Source organism: Trematomus bernacchii, unplaced genomic scaffold, assembly GCF_902827165.1.
Source record: "Trematomus bernacchii unplaced genomic scaffold, fTreBer1.1, whole genome shotgun sequence".
NCBI lineage: Eukaryota > Metazoa > Chordata > Actinopteri > Perciformes > Nototheniidae > Trematomus > Trematomus bernacchii.
Window position 1 is genome coordinate 8,639,098 of NW_022988043.1, and position 21,923 is coordinate 8,661,020.

The 21,923-nt window shown below is 38.9% G+C and overlaps 1 protein-coding gene across 1 annotated transcript in view; it reads right to left on the reverse strand.

Annotated features, from left to right (window-relative positions):
• Nucleotides 1–518: 518 nt before the first annotated feature.
• Nucleotides 519–21,923, reverse strand: part of oxct1a (3-oxoacid CoA transferase 1a) — a 41,306-nt gene continuing 19,901 nt past the window's right edge. The window contains exons 8-17 of the mRNA XM_034118345.1: nt 18,838–18,945; nt 18,413–18,527; nt 17,820–17,914; nt 17,132–17,180; nt 16,556–16,628; nt 15,187–15,262; nt 8,235–8,324; nt 7,272–7,352; nt 1,278–1,379; nt 519–1,180 (exon numbers count right to left, since the gene is read on the reverse strand). Of these exons, the coding sequence (XP_033974236.1) occupies nt 1,145–1,180; nt 1,278–1,379; nt 7,272–7,352; nt 8,235–8,324; nt 15,187–15,262; nt 16,556–16,628; nt 17,132–17,180; nt 17,820–17,914; nt 18,413–18,527; nt 18,838–18,945 (825 nt within the window). The 3' untranslated portion in view covers nt 519–1,144. The remainder of the gene's footprint in view (nt 1,181–1,277; nt 1,380–7,271; nt 7,353–8,234; nt 8,325–15,186; nt 15,263–16,555; nt 16,629–17,131; nt 17,181–17,819; nt 17,915–18,412; nt 18,528–18,837; nt 18,946–21,923) is intronic.

Below are 21,923 nucleotides of genomic sequence, written 5' to 3' on the forward strand. Positions count from 1 at the left end.
TAAAAATCAAGTTAATGCTTTTTGTTTGTGTTAAAGCCTATATGCTTCTTAAAATTAATTATAATTGCACTTCAGTTCACATATGAGAAATAGGTTTCTAAATGTAGACTAGGGTACCACTTCTGTTTGACTCATGAAGGGATGCGCTGGATTAACATCAACAGCCGGTGGCAAAAGCTCCTGTCACTTTCTTCCATTTTTCTGCTTGATGATCCAATCCAGTTGATCTTCTTGAACCCAAAAGCCCAGAGGCTGATTTCTCCAGTTATGCAACGACCCTCAGGTAATAGCAGCGCCTTTACTCGACTGGAGAAATAACATCAAGGATGTCAATGCAAGCATACCACCCATATATAGAAAGCACTAACCTGTAGAGTGTCAGAAACAATCACTCTCAAAGCACTCATAATGCTTTTAATCATTGTGTGATTTGATGACTAATTTCAACAAACAATCCAACTATTGTTGGTTTTCCAGATAGACTGTTATACAGAAATGAAGATTTAGAGAAAAACAAATACATGTGTGAGCAAAAAACATTTTATTTTAAATAAATAAGTCATTGCACACCAACTTTGAAATATGTCAGTCCATAAAACAGTTTGACAATGCGACAGTGTTTGTTATGACACATGTCATTATTGCATCTTCTTTGTCAATCAAATGGAGAATAAATAATATTATATTTTACATTAGATTATATAATCCAAAGACTCTTTTGTTACTGGGTGTACTACCACAAATACAGTACAGTCATATTCCCTTTTGTGCCTAGTGCAAAATCCTCTAATCTACAGTCTACAGTAATCTTCAAGTATTTGTATATTTTTATTCATAGCACTGCTAAATTAGCATTTTTCTCCTTGAGCATATACAGTAAAGACTATTCCAGATGTCAATTCAGATGGATTATTTGGTAATATCTATACATACACACTGGTAAAAAAAAAGAAAAGAATAACTTAATGGTAAAAGTAGTTGCCAAAAAAGATTTTTTACATGCCAACTACCAGGGAACTGCACCTAAAATTTTTGTCTAAACAGTATTTGACATGTCTCTGGGCTGCTAAAACACTATCTGGTCACCAAAGAGAAACTAAATAAGTGTCACACAAACCAAAACACATATCCATTGCACGTTCCTCTAGATTTGCTGCATGGACCTCAGGTTGGGAGACACCTAAAAAGACAGCAGACCGTTAATAAGGAAGAAAGATGTCACATGGTTATGATACTAAGTTAGAAAATGGAATATAATGCTAGCAATCAATACTTGCCTCAAAATCTGTGCCAGTGCATGCTTTGATATCTTCAGCAGTGAGTCCCTCCCATACTTCTATCAGAGTCAGGCCTTTTGTCTTATCCACATCAAACACAGCCTGGAGAACAGAAACAGGAAGAGATGTTAAGAGCAAGAGAGAGATGAGGGTGGGTGATGAGACACAAAGACAAAATTAGTATTTCCTTAAAAGATGGGTTTGAACCCTATGTTTGTGTGGTCACAGACAAGGATGTGGAGGCCTCAATTATCACCTTAAATTAGATGATCACCCACCCAACACACACACACACAAAAATCAGTGGGGGCAGAGAACCACTCCAACCATAGATGATAAAATAGTGCCATTATTCACAAAGTGGTCCTCAACTCTCTGAGGGTCGATCACTATAAAGGAGAGCAATTACATTTTAATTGTGGCACTTCTTTTAACAATTGGAACATAAAAGAATCACTGATTTAATAAAGAATAATGTAGTTCAAGTGTAACAGTTAATCATTAATGCAGAAAGAAAAAATGTCATTAGTCGGAGGCATTGCTAGGAGGAAGTAAGAAAGGTCAATGTGACTGAACTCCACACTAAACAACATTTCCTTGTTCTCTTTAGAATGCTAATATAGTTAAATATGACATTGTGAGTTTGTCTTTACAACTTTACTTTTTATAAGACTTTACAACACCACAACAAGGGGTTATTGCACATACTTTGTGAGGAGTTGTTCTGATTATACAAACATTCATAAGCAAAATTGTATAAATATGATTTCAAGATGAGCTTACAATGATTGGTGTGCAAGATTCTTAACAAAGGCCCCTGGAGATTGTATCATCTCTAAGGGTAATGAAATGCAGTATAAGGCAAAAGGCATCACACCTGTAGAAGAGAGGAAGTTGGAGATCTTGTGTGAATTACCATAAAGAATCTTCCAAATACAAGGCCAGAGTAGAACAAATGCTGGATGTATATCTAAAGACTGAGTACTGAAAAAAAGCAATTGTATACAGTAATGTTTTTAAAGATTTTTCAGGCAACAGACAGCGTTTATGAGCCAAGATAATTCAATATATGAGCCATATACTGTATGTGTGTACAACAGATTGATTTGTTAGTAAGTTCTCCAAGTCTCCCCTGAAACACAATTTCGTTTCGGGTGTGATTCTCTTCTTTCTTGGACTCAACCACATTTAGTTAATAATGATCCTAAACATTGTAATTTTATGTTAGTACGTTTACATTTTCATTGGTTGGTCAACAATTGGGCATAATCATCACCCGTTAGTTTTTTTAAACTTACTTTAGACAGCTGAGAAAAAAACTGATTTCTGAAGTATCTTCTAAATGTTAATTCCGTTCTTGAATATATATCCGTCATTTTTTTATTTGGCCTCACCAGAGATATCTGTTACTGTTAACATCTTCTGATTAAATTAGAACATTTCAACGTTGACAGACTGCTGCTTCTCAACACACGTCTGACATGAAGTCAGTTATGTGTGCTGTACATATAAGATAAGATAAGATGGACCTTTATTAATCCCCGTGGTGACATTCAGTAGTTTAACAGCAACAGGGTAAAATTGAAAAACAGGACGGCACATGTTCACACAGATTAATCAAATTAAGGATAAAATCAAAGATACAAATTAAATATGATAAATAAGTATAAAATAAGAAATGAATTCAAATGAACATACATATTTGGTCATGTGTACATATTATGTGCATGTGTGTGTGAAAACAGTGTGTATGTTATGTCCAGTAATTGTGTCACATTATTTATATATAATACATGGTGTACACCAGCCCTTTTAAACTGTACCTTTAAAACTAAACCTGGAGCCATATTATTCTACATATTCATGCAAAAAATAGTTTCAAAAGACAGGCCAGGTGCACTCGGCTGAGCCTCCTGTTCTCAGCAGGACTGACGGGCTGAGCCACAGACACATCCCGGCAGAGCCTGTCAGGACTCTCCGCTCATTAGAGGGCCACACAGTGACAGGGCAGGAGGCAAATATCTCACTCCAATATAGCAAGACAGATGGAATGTCACGAGGAGCAAGGGTCTATGTATTACACAGACAGTGACACCCATCTCTAATCTTGACAAGTTTCCCAAGTGATTAAGGAAAATAAAAGATTTGTGAAATCTGTCAGAGGTGGTCAATATAGGTGCAACAAGAGTTTACAGCTTTAGCAGGGGCTATTTATACACAATGTGAGCTCACAGTTTGACATACTCTGATGTACAATTCAGGAGACATTGACACACAATGGTCATTAACAATCAGCTGACCTAGTTTCTGATCGCCACACTTTTTTACTGAATAACAAAATGTACCTCAACTTGACTCTTGAGTCTTTCTTCACATCTTTCAGAGTCACCATCATTAACCAGATTGATGCACGTTAGTCCTTAAGAAGCTGCTAGTCTACCCCTTGTGTTGTCTGAATGTCATGAAACAACAATAAGCCAACATCGCTCAGCCCACAGCACGCACCAGACAAATGGAATGTAACAAAGAGCTGGGAGTAAAACATGACATGTTACCCTTCAATAAGTGAACTTCTTAAAGATCATCCCGTATCCTGTCAACGCACGACAGCAATTTAAAAGGAGCATATTTTAAGATGTGTTTGGACAAGAAGTACAAGAAGATTATTTAAATTTGGTTTCTGGAGTTATAATTGCTGTCATTGGCCCTGTTGTCTTAACGCACAATGCCACACTTTTCTGGGATCATTAAAACTAATGAATATTCAGGAGTCATTCTGCTTCATCACTGCATGAATGGGCAATTGTTTTTTAAATGTTTAAAACAGGAAATGATTCCCTAAATAACAGTTGAAAAGGGTTACAATTACACAGAAACCTGTGTGTATACCATTGTCATGGCAGCAATTTAAGCACCAGAAGCTAGGGAAGTGGTGATTTACCCACTGCCTGTGATTAACTCAGAAATGATCCCAATTATCAATTTGAAGAAAATGCTAAATGCGAGATAGCTCTTAAACAGGGGAACTGTGCTTAAGAGAAAAATAAAATGGCAACATGGTGTATAAAATGGTGCAAACCACATCGAGCAGAGATGCTGCCTGAGGCAACAGGTTTCCCATCACCCTGGGTCTCAATTCAAAGCAACACTATTTAGGGACAACGCTTGAATCACCGTCCCTCCAGGCTATCAGAGCCAGGGAGCATGCTGGGTGTGTGAGAATACATTGTGTATGTCAGCATCTGTGCATGTGTCTGTGAGGGGGAAAACATATATTTGTTGTCAAGTTTAGAAGGCCCAAGTCTCTGCTCTCATTTTAGTAACAAATTGTAGCAGAGATTTTAATCATGGATAGCAAATAGTAAGAAACCAATTTGGAATTACCATTATCAGGCTTATAAAGCACTGTTGGCCACCAGGCTTTATAGCTCCCCAATCTCTACTGCTGGAAGTTTCCTCTGGTGATCACCACAGTTTCTTTTCACAATTGGTTTTGTTCCCGCATCTTTAATAAGTTCTTATTCCCCCACCACATCCTGGGTTATTATTATTAACAATTGTATGTGATTCAAATGTCTTTGCAATAATGTCACTGAGGCTTTTAGCAGGCTTTAAAGATTTGGAAATAATTATTTTGATCACCAAACGGCAATAACGGACAATAGTTTTTATTCTGTCTTTATGCTAGCAGAGTAGAGTTGTTTTTTTAGGTTGTACTTTCGTTAGTATTCTCCATTCCTGCGGCTGTAATTGTTGTCTAGTTCAGTACACTGTTTTTCAAAAGAAGCACTCACAGCCAGCGCTAAACGGAACCAAAAGTCAGCTTCTTAACACTGCTTAATGCCAATTAGACTAGAAGCTTTCAAGCTATTTATTTGTTTTTCATTCATACCACTGCTGCCAGGCAGGAGTATTGTGGCAATATCTGAGAGGCTGACAAGCTGACAGTCATGTGTCAGCATTTTTTGAAAAGCTCACCTTTCCCTGTCCAAACTACAAAAGCAGACTGTCATTGTCCATGAAAGGGTATTTTCTAAATGTGGACATATACGGCTGGACAATACCTGTTGATTGTGGATGGGAGGCCAAGTGGAAGGAAAAATAACATTAGGTGTGTATGTGGAATGTGTTGAAAGAGATGGAAGGAAATCAAAAGAAAGGTTATAAATGAAAGAATGCAAGAAATTTGAGACATTTCAAAAAAAGTAAAAAGCTTGGGATGTAATAAGAGAATAAATACCAAATGGATATTCAGGAAGAGAAAACAGCAGGAGGTGAAATGAAGACATGGTGGAAAGGTTGAGGAGGTGGTAGCAGTGCTATGATGGCAGCAGAAAGAGCTTTAACCTTTATAAATATTGACATAAATCTGCTCTCTGAGAAATGTTGCGCAATCACAGCAAAAGCCAGTCGAGCAGGAAAAAACTGATGGGGTGGAAAAAGATCCACGGAAACTGTCATGGCCAGGTCTCACTTTGCTGCTTACAGGATGTGTTTTCAATGAGTTCCAAAGGCAGGAGCCACCAGAGGGTCACAGGGAATTGACAAAAGCACAATAGGACAAAAAAATCTAATCAGCACTAGGAGCTCCGAGTCGCTTTTCTCTCTAACCTGCCCACACTTTCATCCCTTTTTACTGGCATCTACCATATATCCCTACTTCTCATTATTTTTTTGCAACCATGTACATGTGCTTACTGTAGCACTATTCTGAAAAGATAAGTGTTTTCTCTACTTGTGTGTTGGTCATTAAAACCCAGCTTGCCTGAACCATAACATAATATTCATGCTGCTAGACCCCTACCCTCTCTATCACCACATGGGCTACCAAGTAAGGCAACTTGAATCTAAATGGCATCTATATCCAAATGTTTCCAGCTTCTTCCCTCACACCACAGAACACTCAAACTGTGGGGAGCTGATACAATTCTAAACGATGAAGATGGAGATTTGCCTTCCTGCTAAGACCCATGTGCTTTGAGAGCTTGAGCAGTACGTTTTTCCAAAGTTTCCCGATTGGAACCAGTCAGCATGTCCCCAGTGCATGAAACACTCAAAGGGTGTGTCAACCAAGACTACCCAACAATATCCTAAGTGAATCTCTTCCATATACAGATGAGCTTCTTGACTAATTGAGTCTGCTTCCAACTCGGTTTCATTCAGTGTTTTTTCTTTATAAAATAACCGAAAACACAGTCAAAAACACACAGCTGCAGATCAGCTATGACTATACAATCATTGCACAAGCATCAACATCTAGAAGGAGGCCCTGAGGCACGGATGGGAGCATCAACAGAATACATAATAAAGGGAAACCCAACCCTAACCATGAAAATTAACAAACCACGAAATAATCAATAAGAAGCCTCCTCACAACTAATTGAATTACTGTTAATGGAATAAATGCAATTTCCCTCTAACCATGTCACTCTATTGCATCATACTAATTTATCAGTTGCAGTGTGATTGTTTTTGTTAGTGTAATGCAAGAAATGGAACAGAGATACAGATACAATGTGGGACCTTATTGCTAAATAATGCCGAGATAATATAAAAAACCAACCAAAACATTTTGGTTTCAATATTTCCCTACTGCAATGTGGGAAATTGTAGCACTTGTAGCCAGTCATCTACTAAAACAAATGAATCAAGATGCTTTAATTAAAGAAACAAAAAAGGCTTAAGCTAGTTGTAGAGGGAGAACAGGTTCAAGGCTTAGTATCTGTATGTAGGCAGCAGTTGTTGTTTTAAGCCTAAATGTTTTAGTATTTGTTGTGTTCACGATTTACAAGAGGGTATGTGTGTGTTTTTTTGGTTTTACGCTTGTAAAGCTGCGGTGACAGCATTTTCCCCCTAAATTTGTTTGCTCCTTAAGTGAGTAAATATGCCAGGAGATACCACTGCGTTGCTGCTGTTTTATAATAAAGTCTGGGAAATCCCCCCATTCATCCATTTAGCTCTAAATGGAAGATAATGCAAAAAATGGAAACGCACCTTTTCTGTGATGATCCGATCTACACACTGCTTCCCTGTTAAAGGCAGGTTGCATGTTTTCAATATCTTGTGTTTTCCTCCCTGAAAGACAAAGGGCAGTTGGTTAAAACATACACTTACAGTAGGTAGAAACAGTCACCCTCGGAATGTGGGTTGATACCTTCAGTGATGCGGCTCCAATTTAAATATATCCAGAGATGCAGCTAGTTATATAAACTCTTATTTCCTCCAAAATGTAAACAGCACAAAATCCACGCAAGACTGTCATTTTAAGGAAGGGACACATTCAAATGCCTCTGATGCTGCCTGAGATGCACACTTCATACATCAACCCCCCCCCCCCCACCCCCACCTCGCAGACTTCAGGGCAGTAAGTGTATGCTCACCTGCTGCACCATCTGGAATACAGCTAGGCGCCAGAAAGGATACCATTAGCAAGAACAGCATGCTTCTGTGAATGCTATGTTACGCTGCCCTTGCCTCATATCGGTCTGGACTTTCCCATATGAAAAAATAAGTGGATCAGTTTGGTCACCTACTGCTTTTGTCAAAATCCCAGTTGGATTACTCACCCCTAGCTATAGAACCAGTCTAACTAATCAGCTGTGTCCAATGCATTAAGTATATTCAAAATAGCCACAGATGAAACAAACAGGACATGGTTTGGTGTGCAAAACCTCATCAGTATGAGCAGCGCTCTCTTGTAAAGAGGCATTAAGAAATCCATTAACAGAATAATCCTTAATCAGTAATAACACTCACACTCATTATCGTAGGAAGCAGATACAAAGTACTCTAGTGACGGTGCCAACATGGGAAAAGAAAATTGCCAATTTAATTCGACGTGGATACCTGGCAAAGGAAATTAGCCAGTTTAGGGTAATTTGTAAAGGTCATGTTGGTTAGAAAAAGCATGGTGAAAGCACACACACATAACACATACACTCCTACATGCACACATACCTTAGCTGAGTGCTCCATGGTGACCACCACCTTGGTTCCAGCGCTAGCCACCAAATCCATGGCTCCTCCCATACCCTTCACCATTTTACCCTAAATTGGAAAATAACATGGATTAAGGTTTCAGTCATCACATTTATTTAAGGTAGAACAATCATAATTCAGTCGTTATCTCCCGTTAGCAATGGCCTTAAAATGACCATGATGTAAATTTCAACAAAATCATTAAAGAAAAAACAGGAAACAAAAGCATTCATTTAGAAAGGTGAAAAGAAATGACAACACTTTTTTCACTTCCGCTGCACCTATTCAAGTAGATGGCTCTCTCAACACAAAACCACATCCATGGCAAATATATAAAGGTTTGCTGCTACAGTAGTTGTTGGTTTGTCTTCAATGGAAGAAAAATATTTTAAGCTCTATTCTTGGTATACAGTACTTTTCTTCCTTCAGTAGCAAGACCTTGAAAACAAATCACAGAATAAGACGGTGAACAAGAGAAGGAAGCAAAAAGAATTAAACTAAAGTATTAGAAAAATGTGGTGAGGTTACAGTGGCAACACCACAAACTCTATTTAATTAAATATTATAAAACATATGATTTCTTTCCCAACAATTCGTAAAATAAAATGTAATGCAAAGCGAAATGCAACACAGTGTAACAAATCTAAACTAGACACTTAAATATTAGAAGTAGGGTGAAATATCCAGTCTTCTTCAGAAATCCACTGTACTCTAATACTGAACAAAACCTCCATTCACTGTGTTTGTATTGGAGCACCAGCAGAAATGTCACAGATGAATTTATCAAAACCTGAGCAACTGAAACCAAAGCTATCTGCATGAATAGATAACAATGGTGGTGAGTGAGAAGATATGCTTTTGTAATTGCCGTGAGCAATGTGCTCATAACTCATGTTTCATGGTACAATTTCAGCAGCAGCATTTTGAGTGTGAATTGTAATGGTCTTTATTCCATTTACTGTATTTCATCAATGGTCCTACTAAGATGCAGCATCAACAGTACTTTGGTATTTAGTATTGTGATTAATTCAGTAGTGTATAGTAGTGTAGTATAAGATAAGCCTTAATTGGGCCTAGCTGGGTGTTTAACAGTGCTTACTCTCCTTAACTGTAACATTTTACTAAATACAGAATAAAAAGTGTTGGGAAATTTGATCATAGCCCACTGTTTCCTTTAAAGATTACAAACCTAACATTCAACAAATATCCAGGGACCACCATCTCTTATTTATGCTGCAAAAAAGAGTTATACATTCACAGAAATGTGAGCAAAGCTAGCACCCACAGATCAGCCTAAAATGTAGTGTATCTTTTTAAATAGGTTGCCTTATATGGTTAAACATGGTGCTTTAAACCATGGTTGTATGCTCCTATGTGCACTGAATTGCATTGCCTTTATTTACAATTGACAATTTAAATGTTCCTTAAAAATGAACATTTAAATAATGGTTTTAATTTAAACAGGGAGATGAGAAAGTACATAAAGAAATCTGAATGATCATCACAGCAACAGATTGTCTTCAGTTCCCGTCATTATTCCCAATAAAGATGTTTCCAAATAAGGATGGCTGACATGCAGAAATGGCCACAGGGTGACAGCTGAGTAACTGAATTAAAATCCCATTTGCTCATCAATCATGTGAAGCGTCGCTCTCTGCTAAGCTATAACCAGAGAATCTATATGCCAAGTGCGGTTGGGATACTGTCTGCCTTCGGGGAAGCCAGCTGGGTGGAGAAGATATCAACAAAGAGCAAAGGGAGGGTTGGAAAAGAGGAGGAGGTTTACAGGAAGTACGGGAAAACTGAGGATATGGGAGAGGCTGCATTTAATTTAATTTAATTTACGTTATTATCTTATAGAATTCCTGAATATGGCCTTACACTACATCATTAAATAAAATGACCAACATCTATGCTATTAAAAGACTATCCATTTTGAACTTTAGCCTTCAAGCACAATCTCTCCACCTTTGTATTCTGTCAGTGTTTCAATTCAACATACAGCGATACTCCAGATGATAACTGTGTCCTTTTTCACATGATCAATGTTAATGCAATTTCTGACAGTCGAAGGGCTAGGTGTTGTGAGCAAATGCCCAAGGGGATAACACCATCTGACCTGACAGCAGCAGGTCTGGATTTACAGCTGCTACTGCACCCATCAACTAGGCTGTAGTTAACCAGAGAGAGCATTTGCTTTTCAAATGTAACATTGGTGTTGAACAAAAGGTACTCTGGTGGTTATAATCAATAAAGAGATACAAATATATATTTTAAAGATAAATTACAAATTGACCTTTTTTCTTTTCTTTGGGCCAATGAAACTTCAGCTGGAGCCACTATTTAATACAAAATAATCATTAGTTGTGTGTTTCTTGCAAGACAATACTAGGAATCAAGTGGCCTTCCTAGCGTTAAAGACCATTTATTTAGCTTTGAAATGATGCAGCCTCAGTGCCTGTGTTGCATCACTGTGACAGCAGCCAAGCACACAGAAGAAACAATTCAGCTTGTGTGTGTGCATGTGGTCTCAATAATGCTTATGACCTTGTTTAATAGAGAACACTTTGATTAAAATACATTGTTAGCGAGATAGACAGGTGTGAGGTTATTGTCCATTACCGATATTGCTTGGAGGATCAGCATTACCTTCCCTCTGTTGGGCAGCTTTGCATGTGGTTGTCTGAGGTCGCTTTAATCTGAGCACCAAAAACTCTTAATATGATTTATTTTTTAGTGTGTGGCAAAGACTAGGATGAGCTAAAAACCTTTTAACCTCCTGCTAAAGTGATGTTATTCAATCAAATCAAGCCTCAACTTTTGGCTGGCTGTCTGTTAGACTTGTTTTGTCTGACTAGTAGAAAGCTAGCTGAAATACAATATCAGGGACACATTCTTACATACTGTTTAGGGGGGAAAGGTGCATTGTTGTATAACATTATATATGTGTGTGTGTGTGTGTGTGTGTGTGTGTGTGTGTGTGTGTGTGTGTGTGTGTGTGTGTGTGTGTATTCTCACTGTGCAGACTGTCCCTTTTACCTAGACGTTGGATTGCTCTGTGACTACCTCCGCTTAGGCTATTTATAGATAAAAGGCCTGTACCACATTTAATAAGAGTTAGCATGGAACAATGATGAAACTGCAGTATAAACATAGTCTGTATAAGAGTCAAATGCTTTCATACTGCAAGTTCCTAAAACAACACTGTTTGTGCATCTGTCAAGGAAGGCAGGTGTAGCATTTTTTTAAATAATAAGAATAATTAATACTCAGTCAAAAATAAATTGTGTTCAAAGGATATATGTTTTTGTGACATACTGTGGGATTGTGCTCCAAATATGAGCCACTAATGCATAGGAAAACCTTCACAGGAAACATGCTTTGACGAGCACTGTGTTTGTCATGCTAGGCTTATGGAGTGGCTTGCATTTTCGGTGTTACCATGACAACAGAATTGGATTTCCTCATACTCTGTGCAAGTGTTCACTTTTCAGTCAGCGCCACAAACACCAAAGAAAATGACCCCTTTCCCTCTCCAAGAGTTCCCACTTACCAACTGGCTTCCTCTCTCTCACCCACAAATTCTCTGAGTGTCTCCGCTGTCTGATACCAATGGTTCTCTATTTAATAACATAGCGACGGACAGCCACAAGCCTTCGTTACCCAGACAACTAATGACAACAATCAGAGGGAGATGTGGGACTTAATGAAAGGACAATGGACACCTTGTTAAAGAAATCGTAATTCATAACTATTTATAGCATAAAGCTGGTGAATACGGTGTTTCCGTAGACATTCACATGCATGTTATAACCAAAACTAAATATTTAGTATACAAAAACAGGTACATTTGAGTAACTTCAGTGTTTCTTTATTCACTAAAAAGATTTAAAGGAGCAAGAGAACTGCTCAGGCATCCAAAATCTATTTAACTAAAATCTGGTTCACAAAGACAGTGTATTGCTGACTGTTAGAAATCTGTGGGGAGGTACTTGTGATAGGAAACAGTGTCTGCAAGATCCCTATGTTGAGGACAGATTGATAAAGCTCCATCAGCTCAATCATAAAATAGTACACCCAGTCCAAAATGCCCTCCTTTTTTCTATTACCCCTTTCTTTCCCCATTCATTGTTTTTCAAGATGTTTAAGGCTGAGAAGAGATCTAAAAGCATTTCAAAGCCCTCAACTGGAAAATGTTCCATCTGCATTTTGCATATTTAAAGCGTTCAAAATCAACATAATCACGCTGAGTACTGAGTCCCAGACTCCTACGTAAAACATTTTCAATTTCACGCTATGTACCCATCTTAGATAGTGAATAATTTCCATTATCCTAGAAGGTGGGAAATGTAATTCTCTTCATCAATCCATTTAAAAGAGGGGATAATGAAGATTGAATGGGTAGGTGAGGACAGAGGTATAAGTGTCTGTGTTGCTGCATTGTTTCGCTGTTCAAACTGTCCAACACTCGAATGCCCAAACAAGATACAATCCCTGCTGCTGAATAACAGCTCTATCGCAGGCCTTCAATAATGCACAACACGTTTAATCAAGCACTGCTTAATAAGCCATTACCATGGACAGACAAGTACAACTGGAGCTGCAAAGAGAAAATAAATTACTTTGCACATTTTAGAGATCACCATCGACAACAGTGTTGTTGTGCGGGGTGCAGCCTTACATGACTCGCATACTGTATATCACATTTGAATATACATGTATTTTTCTCAAGGTCTCTACATGAAATCATCTTCAACACTCTTGGATGTTTAGAAGAGACACAGCTATAAAAGGATGCACCAGCTAAGGCAGCAGTGCTAGTACACTTCAGTCAAGCAGAAAACCACTGTGTGCCATGGGGCATTTCTGGTTGAGCCCTCCCACATTGTGAACAGTCTTTTAATGGGTTCTTGACCTTAGTAATCACTGAGGAGCACTGAGGCCACTGTAGTCTTAAAGGTCCCATGTCATGCTTTTCTGGTTATTACCCGTCCCCTTGTGTGTTATGTAGCTTTTTATGCATGTAAACGGTCTGCAGAGTCACAAATCCTCAAAGTACACCCTGGAGCGAGTAAAACTCTAACACAGAAAATACCTGTCTATGTTGCCCCAGAACGCCTCGTTGGAGATTTCTCTTTTTCCATTGTTTACTTCTTGGGTATAGTGACATATTTCGGGTAAAGTTACGTTACGTTCGCGGAGCCGTTACGTTTGCGGAGCCGTTACGTTTGGACCAATCAGCGGACTTCCTCTCACACACACACACACTCGGCGGGACGTTGCGAGTCTCGCTGCTGCGAGGAGCGGGACACTGTGAGCTGGCTCACTGGTGTGGGGTCAGCGAGACAGCGAGACACCGCGGAGCTCAGCCTTGGCACACACACACAAACTCCCAGCCAGGCTGCGGGTGTGTGTGTGTTTCGGGCTGGGTTTCGCTATGTCTCGCTGTCTCGCAGACGGCCACTGGGCTCACAGGGAGGGGGGGGGCAGGAGCTCCAACAAGCCGTTTAGGACAGAGAGTGAATACACATACTATACAGAGATGCTGTATGAGAAACCAATGTGAGTTTGGAAAATTGCACAATATAAATGTATTTTAGTATACCTCAACAATGGAATTGTGATCAGTAGAAATGGCCATGACATGGGACCTTTAAGACTAATTGACCTGATGAAACATCTAGAAATAATGTCAGCCATCCATTATATTGTGGCTCTCACAAAGAACTCCAAACGCTTCATCTCCTGACAGGCATAACCATGTGCTCTTAAATAACAATAACCAAACCCGCACTTTAGTGACTATCAAATACATCACCTATTATGAAAAATACTTAATGCTGAAGTCAACTGAAGAGGTTACAATTAAAGGGGTCAGTTTCAGGATTATTTACATTTTGGGTTATAACCAGTACATGGGTATGGGTTGGCAGAAATGTATGAACACAAGCACCAAAAAAAAGTGTTTTTCATGATGTGTCGCCTTAAGGTCTTAACTTTTAAAACATAAACAATAAAACCACGAAAACTGAATATATTTTTGGACTGATGGCCAAACAAAATCAGTAATTTCGGCTCTTGGAAAATGTGGTTACATTTGACCAATGTTATGTTATAAAACAAACCCTAAGACATGTTCATTGTTCATTGAACGTCAAATAAATATGAACGTTTACGATTTAAGTGGTATTATATCAGTATTACAGAGTTTTTGTATATTCTTACTGTTGGGGAAATATTTTCCAAGGCCCATGACTTTGACCCAGTTTATCAGTTCATACTGTCCTGACTGAGCACACGCACCTGTAACCTTGGCTGCTGTGCTCTCAGTGTTTTGTCTCCCTGTTCCTGCCTGTTGGCGTCAGTTGATAGAGGTGTTATGATTCTATCTTGTTGTGCACAATGTTGATTATTCTCTCTGAACTAGCTAAATACATGGGTCTGGGGTAGAGTTCTTCAGAATTGACGTGGCAACCGTGAAGTCAGAACCTCTGGCTCTTGGACTTGTTTTGTGAATTCTCCGGCCGAAGCTCCTAATAAACCATCAGTGTTTGACATCAAAGCTCCAGCTCTATCCCATGTCTCCTTCCTGAGTCGGTGACTCCCACTGCATTGCTACACAGAAGTTTCCCCCACACTTACCTGTGACAATCAGCTGTTCCACATATATAGAGCGAGTAAAAAGAGGCAGAACTATGTAGATACAACATGTATACCAGTACAATATCATACAAACTAACCAAACAGCATTACAAGCTTTGTATTACCAGATAATGAACACCATAGAATAGAAAATACTATTATACGCCTATCAAAGCAGCATTTGGAGCATGTATATTGTACTGATGCTGGGGGGGGTTGACCCCTACCAGAACGAGCAGAAAGCATGAATTTGGAGAAAGGTCATGCGTGTAATCAAAACCACACTTACTGGGATCATCCAGTTGGCTAGGTCTCCATGTTTTGACACCTGCATGGCTCCCAGCATTGTCAGGTTGATGTGACCCCTGAAGAGAACGACACAAGAGAAGAAGACAGCTGTCAACTTCTGAATCACTTTAACTAATGAACACACTCATATGGTCCCCTCGTCAAAAAATGCATGTGCCTCCGTTGATTTGTGACAGGACACACAACACTAATACTTGATATGATAGATTTTTACAAATAATAAACTTCTTCACTATAATAGAGATCATCCCATATCTGCCGTTATCTTGATTGTACTTGCATTCCTTAAAAAAGCAGGTGACCTGGTTTTATTTTCATCCCACTACCTGCTGTATCTTTTCTATTTACCACCACTTTGTTTCTAAAATATAATTTGTATTTTTGCACATTTCGTCTCTGCTTGTTGTTAAGGTCTTATCTGGTCCAGCTGCCACATTTAATGTCATTATACAGTACATACTATAAGCAGAACAAATTAAAGTCTGATTCTGAAGGTAAGCTGGTTATTTAATCTTTCTTATAAGATGCCTTTTCCTGTTACTTCTAAATATTAAAAGTGAGGTATCCAACAATGCCTCTAGAGCAGGAGGGAGCAGCGTTAGGTAGCTTGCATTGATTAAAACTGGGATATACGACGCTGCTGCCTGCAGTAAATTAATTATTGTTTCTCAAATGCATGTGGCCACACATAGCAGGGGTTGAGGTTAGACAAACACAAACAAAGACAAATAAGTGAATAAGGTATTTTATAAAGACGTATAGGTCCTGATGTTATTCACTAATGAGAAGTAGCAGAAGTAGATGTCTATACCACGTTGTCTTAGCTACTCAGGACTCTTAACTGTGTGTTTGCACAAAAGCAGACAAGTGTGCGCGTGCATACACGCGCGCGCGATTGGTCCCCGCCAGTGTGACTGAACAGCGCTATTTATGAGCAATATTGGATTTCCACTGGGTGGACAAACAGAACTGATGCTGCAGGGTGTGCATACTCAGACAGCTGGCAAATCAATAAGAACCAGGGACCATGGGAATATTGGCAAGGCTGCTGTCTAGGTGCGGGTGACACACACATAGTTGTTGAATCCAGTGTGGCAAATTGTGGCTACTGCCCGTAGCCAAATCCATTGGCTATAGCTTGCTTGTGCATGTGATAAACTATTGAATTAAGGAAATGTATGAGAAATTATAAGAGTGCATTTGTTTAAAATGTTTTCAATAAAACTGCACCACAAATGTCATAGTGAAATACGTTTAAGTATTAATACGCTGTCTATATGTTAATCCATAAATGTCATCTACTTTTGAGTGAATAAATACGTTTTTGAAGCTTATTAGTTATGGCCTACCCTCGGATCATGGCAAATGACTCATCACTGGAGAAATACGCGGCCCCTGGCAGCACGGTGACCGTCTCCTTCCCTGCAGAACAAAGAGATATCTTTGAGAGGCTTTGTTGGCAAAACGAAATATTGCGATAATTTATCAAAGCAAAGTTTAAAACCCACTCATCTAGAAGCAAACAAAAACAACCATAATCACAAAGACAGTACATTAAACTACAAAAGAAAGTGAAATATACAGCAAGATAAATACATAGAAAAATGAAAGAGAATGTGCATCCATTAATTATTGATTGGAACCGGAGGGGTGTCAGATGACAACAATATGTTAATATCACTTTAAAAGTGCATCTGAAAAAACTCTGAATGATCTTTACAAAGACTTCTTTGTATTAAGCATTGATCCAAGTATGATTGTCTTTAATGCAGGAGAGTCAGAAAAAATATATACAGATTCACATTTTAGCTGAAAAGCTCTCTTAATCAATTCATAATTTAACCAATGGTTCCAAAGATTAATATATATATTTTACATAAACATACATTTATTATTGGGAAGTATTTAGGAAGATGAACTCCTACCGGCATTGATCAGGTCTGCATCCACGGCATCCTCAGTGGGATATGGGCCCTATACAAAAAGAGAATAAGATAAAAACAAGAGTGTGTGCACAGGTCACACATACACTCACACGTCACTCAGCCTCACTGACCAAGATCTTTCAGGGGAGAGACAGACACAATCACATTTTAGTGATTTGATGAGACATTGACATTCTCTGTGCTCAATAAAGAGACCAAAACATTTGGGTGTAGAGGAAAGGAGAGCAGAATCTCTTTTAAAACTGGCACTCTTAATTAAAAGAAACTTTGACAAATAAGGCATTAGCATAGGCGCCTACATTCTCCTGTCAACACAGTTGATTTGAAAGTCATTCCATAGCAGCAGCAGCAGCTTTTGTTGAAAGCTCAGCCAGCAAATAATGATTGTGCGAAAGAAAAATGGAAGAGAAAGTGTCAAACCAGCACAATCTGTTACATAACAAACCCAGCACATTTCCACTAGCTCAAGGGGCAAAACTAGGAATGATACCGCTCAAATTAGTGACTATTCATCCTGCTACATGCTCAGAGAACAATTCAGTTCTAAAAGGTTTCTGCTGCTTAAAACAACAGTCTACACACAGGACAGAAAATATGCTGCTCGTGGGCTTTGAGATTGAAAGCACTGAAGCCTGAGGGGGAACAAAGCTCTCTGTAGGCGTCTTACCAGTCCCAAAATCCCATTTTCACTTTGAAGGTTCACTGTGATGTCTGGTTTTATAAAGTTGCTAGCCAGCATGGGGATACCAATACCAAGGTTTGCTGATTGACTCTGTTAAAGATGGTGACTATTACATGTGTAATTCTGAAATGGAAAGCAGGTATAGAGATCAAGAGAAAAATATACAGGATTGATTGAAAGCTGCTTCAACATAATCTACCTATCACTCCACATCCCACATAATGTAAATAACTAAAAGATTTAGTTGTGTGGACAATTCTCAAATCTATAAAACTATTAAGTTGTAATAGATACAAGTTACCAAAACTGCTTAAATAAAAGGGTATTGTTAATCAAATTAACAAAACACTTAGAGGTTAAGACTGTGTTCATAAGGAGGAATGCTATTCAATTAATATGGAAATGTGAAATTCTTGGAAAAAAAAAGAACGTGCATAATTTGCCAGTGTAATCAACCTTGTGAAGAGCAAACAAGTATTCACTGTGTAATTACAATTGGGCAGCACATATTTATTAATTACACCTGGATTGGTTTTACTCGTGGTCATTTTTTTATATGTATTCTTTTCAAAGGATACCATACATTCCATCCTCGAACTCCAGTGCAGCCCGTCGAATGATCCTTTCCCGAACAATGTCCGAGTCCTTCTTTGGTTTGGGCTTCTCGTCTTGACTTTTCTGTACTGTGCGTTTCTGGAAGCATACGGAAATATATGAGGAACAGGGAGACAGCATGTTGAGAGGATATTTCTGGCCAGGTACAAGGACATACACAGATAAGAGCTGGTTTGTGTGTTTCTGAACAATGATGGCAATATAAAACCCTGCTAAAATAATGTTAACTTCACGTTATAGCATCAATCATTTATCCTTTTTAATTAATGTAGCCAATTGTATTGAACTGGATTTTCAAGAAAGTGACCAATGCTACACATGACTGAAGAATTTTGATATGTACATAGTCTTTTCATTCATCACTGCTTTGCAAAGTCTTCTTTTGTACCTCAATCCTTTTCTCGTAGCTGGTTCCGTGGACCACCCTGTGGACATAGATGCTAGGTATGTGGATGTCCTCTTCAGCAAAGGTCCCAACATCCACCACCTCCTCCACCTACACAAAGACATAGGGACAGAACTGAAATCCACCTTCCCTTGTCTCACCACCATTGAGAGTTCAGTTAAAGAAACCACGCACTGATGGAACAGTGGTATAAGAAAATAACATCTGCTGCTCCCAGCTGTGAAATAAAACCGATTAAATGATAAAGACCAGAAGAGATTTGTAATTATTTTTAGGCAATTCCTGATAGAACAAATATTTTGTATTCAATTCTAAGGTGACGCACAAGCAGATATTTGCTCTCCAAATAGGATCTCCGGTTTAAAAATAATGTTACCGACGTGATTTTCATGGGGGAACGAAGGGTACATATTTATCGGAGAAAGTGTTACTTTTTTTCTTCCTGCAACTACACTGAATCAACAAAGCGGTCTGTGTATCAAAAAACAGCTCGGCTGACTAAAAACAGAAGAGGATCATCTGACAACTTAAGCCCAGGGAACATAGTTTGGTTCAGGGATCAAAGGCGATGAAGAGTATACAGTATGTGCGTCGTGAAGATTTGTTGGTGTTTTTGGGAGGAAATTGGGAAGACGGTCAAAGGAAACATTGCTTGGCTATATATTTGTTATTTAGGTATAGTCCAGTCTCAAGACTTTATTGCAAGGTTTACATTTCAGCTCAGCCTATTCTTGGGATGTCAGTAGAGCAAATATAACATTGGCAACTTATGTCTAAATATTCTCAAAACACCTATGTTATGTTTAATGGTATATTAGAAAGGGTCTGTTTTCCAGGTAACTCTAAACAATGTATTCCTGACAGAGCCAGAGGTGCATCACCTAAGTGTCTCGCAGCAGAGACTAAAGGGTTATTTCTGTCTGACTAACACAACACAGGAGGAAAAGGCTATTGATTTAAGAAGAGCTGGGTGAACATGACTTGGATAGAAATCCCAGAATGAAGGTAACATCAGGAAGTGCTATAAACTCAGTCTACAGCCTCCACTTGTACAGGTGTTCAGGCACAGCATGTGTGGGCTCCCCTCAATCTCACTGCCCATTTTAACCAGATCTAGCTCCTAAGACTCAGAAGCCATGCTCCTCTTCGTAGGATGATTTTAAACACCTCAAATTATATGTCAAGGCTGGAATTGAACTAGGCCGGGAAGGCATAGTGTGGGCATTGTTTTAGAGAGCTGGTTTTTCTCTATCAAATATAATTGACTATTCCTCAAGGGGGAAAGCACTTGAAAAGAGCGGAGATCATTACATATTTGGGTACCCAAAGGGGACTTAACCATGACAACATTATTTATTCTCGCCCTTCCCTTTTTCTTTTTTGTGCTTCACTCTTGTGTAGCTCAGTGTGTAACCTACTTATTCCATCTCCATGAGGGGGCAAGCAGGCGTTCAGACCAAATTGAATTGAATCTCTCCTTATCTCCACTTCCTCCCTCAGCTCTCAGCTCTCAGCTCTGACTGAGAGGAGTCGATGGCTAAGAGTGGATCCCATCTTAGTGTTGTCATGGATACGCAGGCTTTGTCTGTCGTAAGTTAAGGCCACTCTGGGATGTATAGTGATTTTAGACTTCTGATACACTTGGTTGTTTTATGGTAAATCTGTAATATTCCACAGTGAAAACGAGGCCATGGAAGAGGAGATTGATAGCGCGAGGGAATTGATACAGCAGTCCCACACATCCACCCACATCTTTCTCTGGGGGCTTCATCTTTTGCTTTTGTGATAATTTCCGTAGACATCTTTATCAAGGAAGCCTGAGATCATCACATAATAAAACAGTTACAGTATGAAATAGGGAAGAGGGGTGCCGGACGGGAATTGCATCGAATATGTGATGGCTTATATTACACTTTATGAATAATTGAATTAAGTGTATCCATCCCTAATTGTGTCTCCTCAATCAAAAAGTGTCAAACAGTGAGACTCAAAAACACAAATCACTTCTCGGAGATGTATTTCTCTATGTCCGTTTGTTTGTCTCTCAATCATATGCAAGCAGACCATGTATTCAGCCAGATTTTCAATTAGCCTTCCAAAGCTAACTCAAAGCATAATGACAAGCTCATACAATTTAAATGTGCTGTGTACATAAAAAAGCCTCCTGCTCCTTTTATCTGGGTGATGTGTTCCGCCTGCACCGGTGCTCAGATGCAGTTCAGACGGAAGGTTCAACGTATAAAGCATTACAATTAAATACTAACAAACACACAAGAATAACACATACTAAAAACAAATGAGCAGGTGTGTGGATGAAGCAGACAGGCACACGCACAGACACGCGCACAGACACACACATTGATATTCCTGTATCTGTGAAACGATTTTCACATCAATGAGAGCAGAGCAAGGCATGAAGTGAGCTGGCAGGAGGGTAGAAGGAATCAAAGTGCCCTCTGGGGACACACACAACAAGCCTTTTTCCAGGGTTTGTGCTTTTTTAGGCTGTGAGGTTGGTCGAACCTTGTTAATCTCAAACTGATTGGATCACAATGCTACCAGATTCCTAGAATAAACCACTAGCAGTGGTGTTGCATCCTGTGTGTTCCCTGAGGTTAATACACAATGCCGGAAATATACCAGGCTTATCACTAATGTTTGCTCGACGAAAATAAACAACAAACAGCTCTACATTAGTACAATTTGTTCAAGTACATGGAACTAAATCCAATTATGAATCATAAATGACAAACACCACTATGCTTTCAGACATAAATTCAGAAGCAGCACAACAACCGTTGAGCACTTAACAACCTCAAAGCTCTGAGGGAAGGTATTCGTTTGAGCTGATAACTCATTATGACCATCTGGCCTACGTGACAATCCCAACATGATCAGGATCAGGCATTTTTGTGTTCACATAATATGTCAATAATAATTCTGACAGTCCTAACAAAAGATAAGATAACATCTTGTATGTGTATTACATCTTTGATTACAATGGGCTCACTAATGAGGAACGTTCTTTATTTTACACTTTTAAAAGCCGTCCAAGAGGAGAACATTTG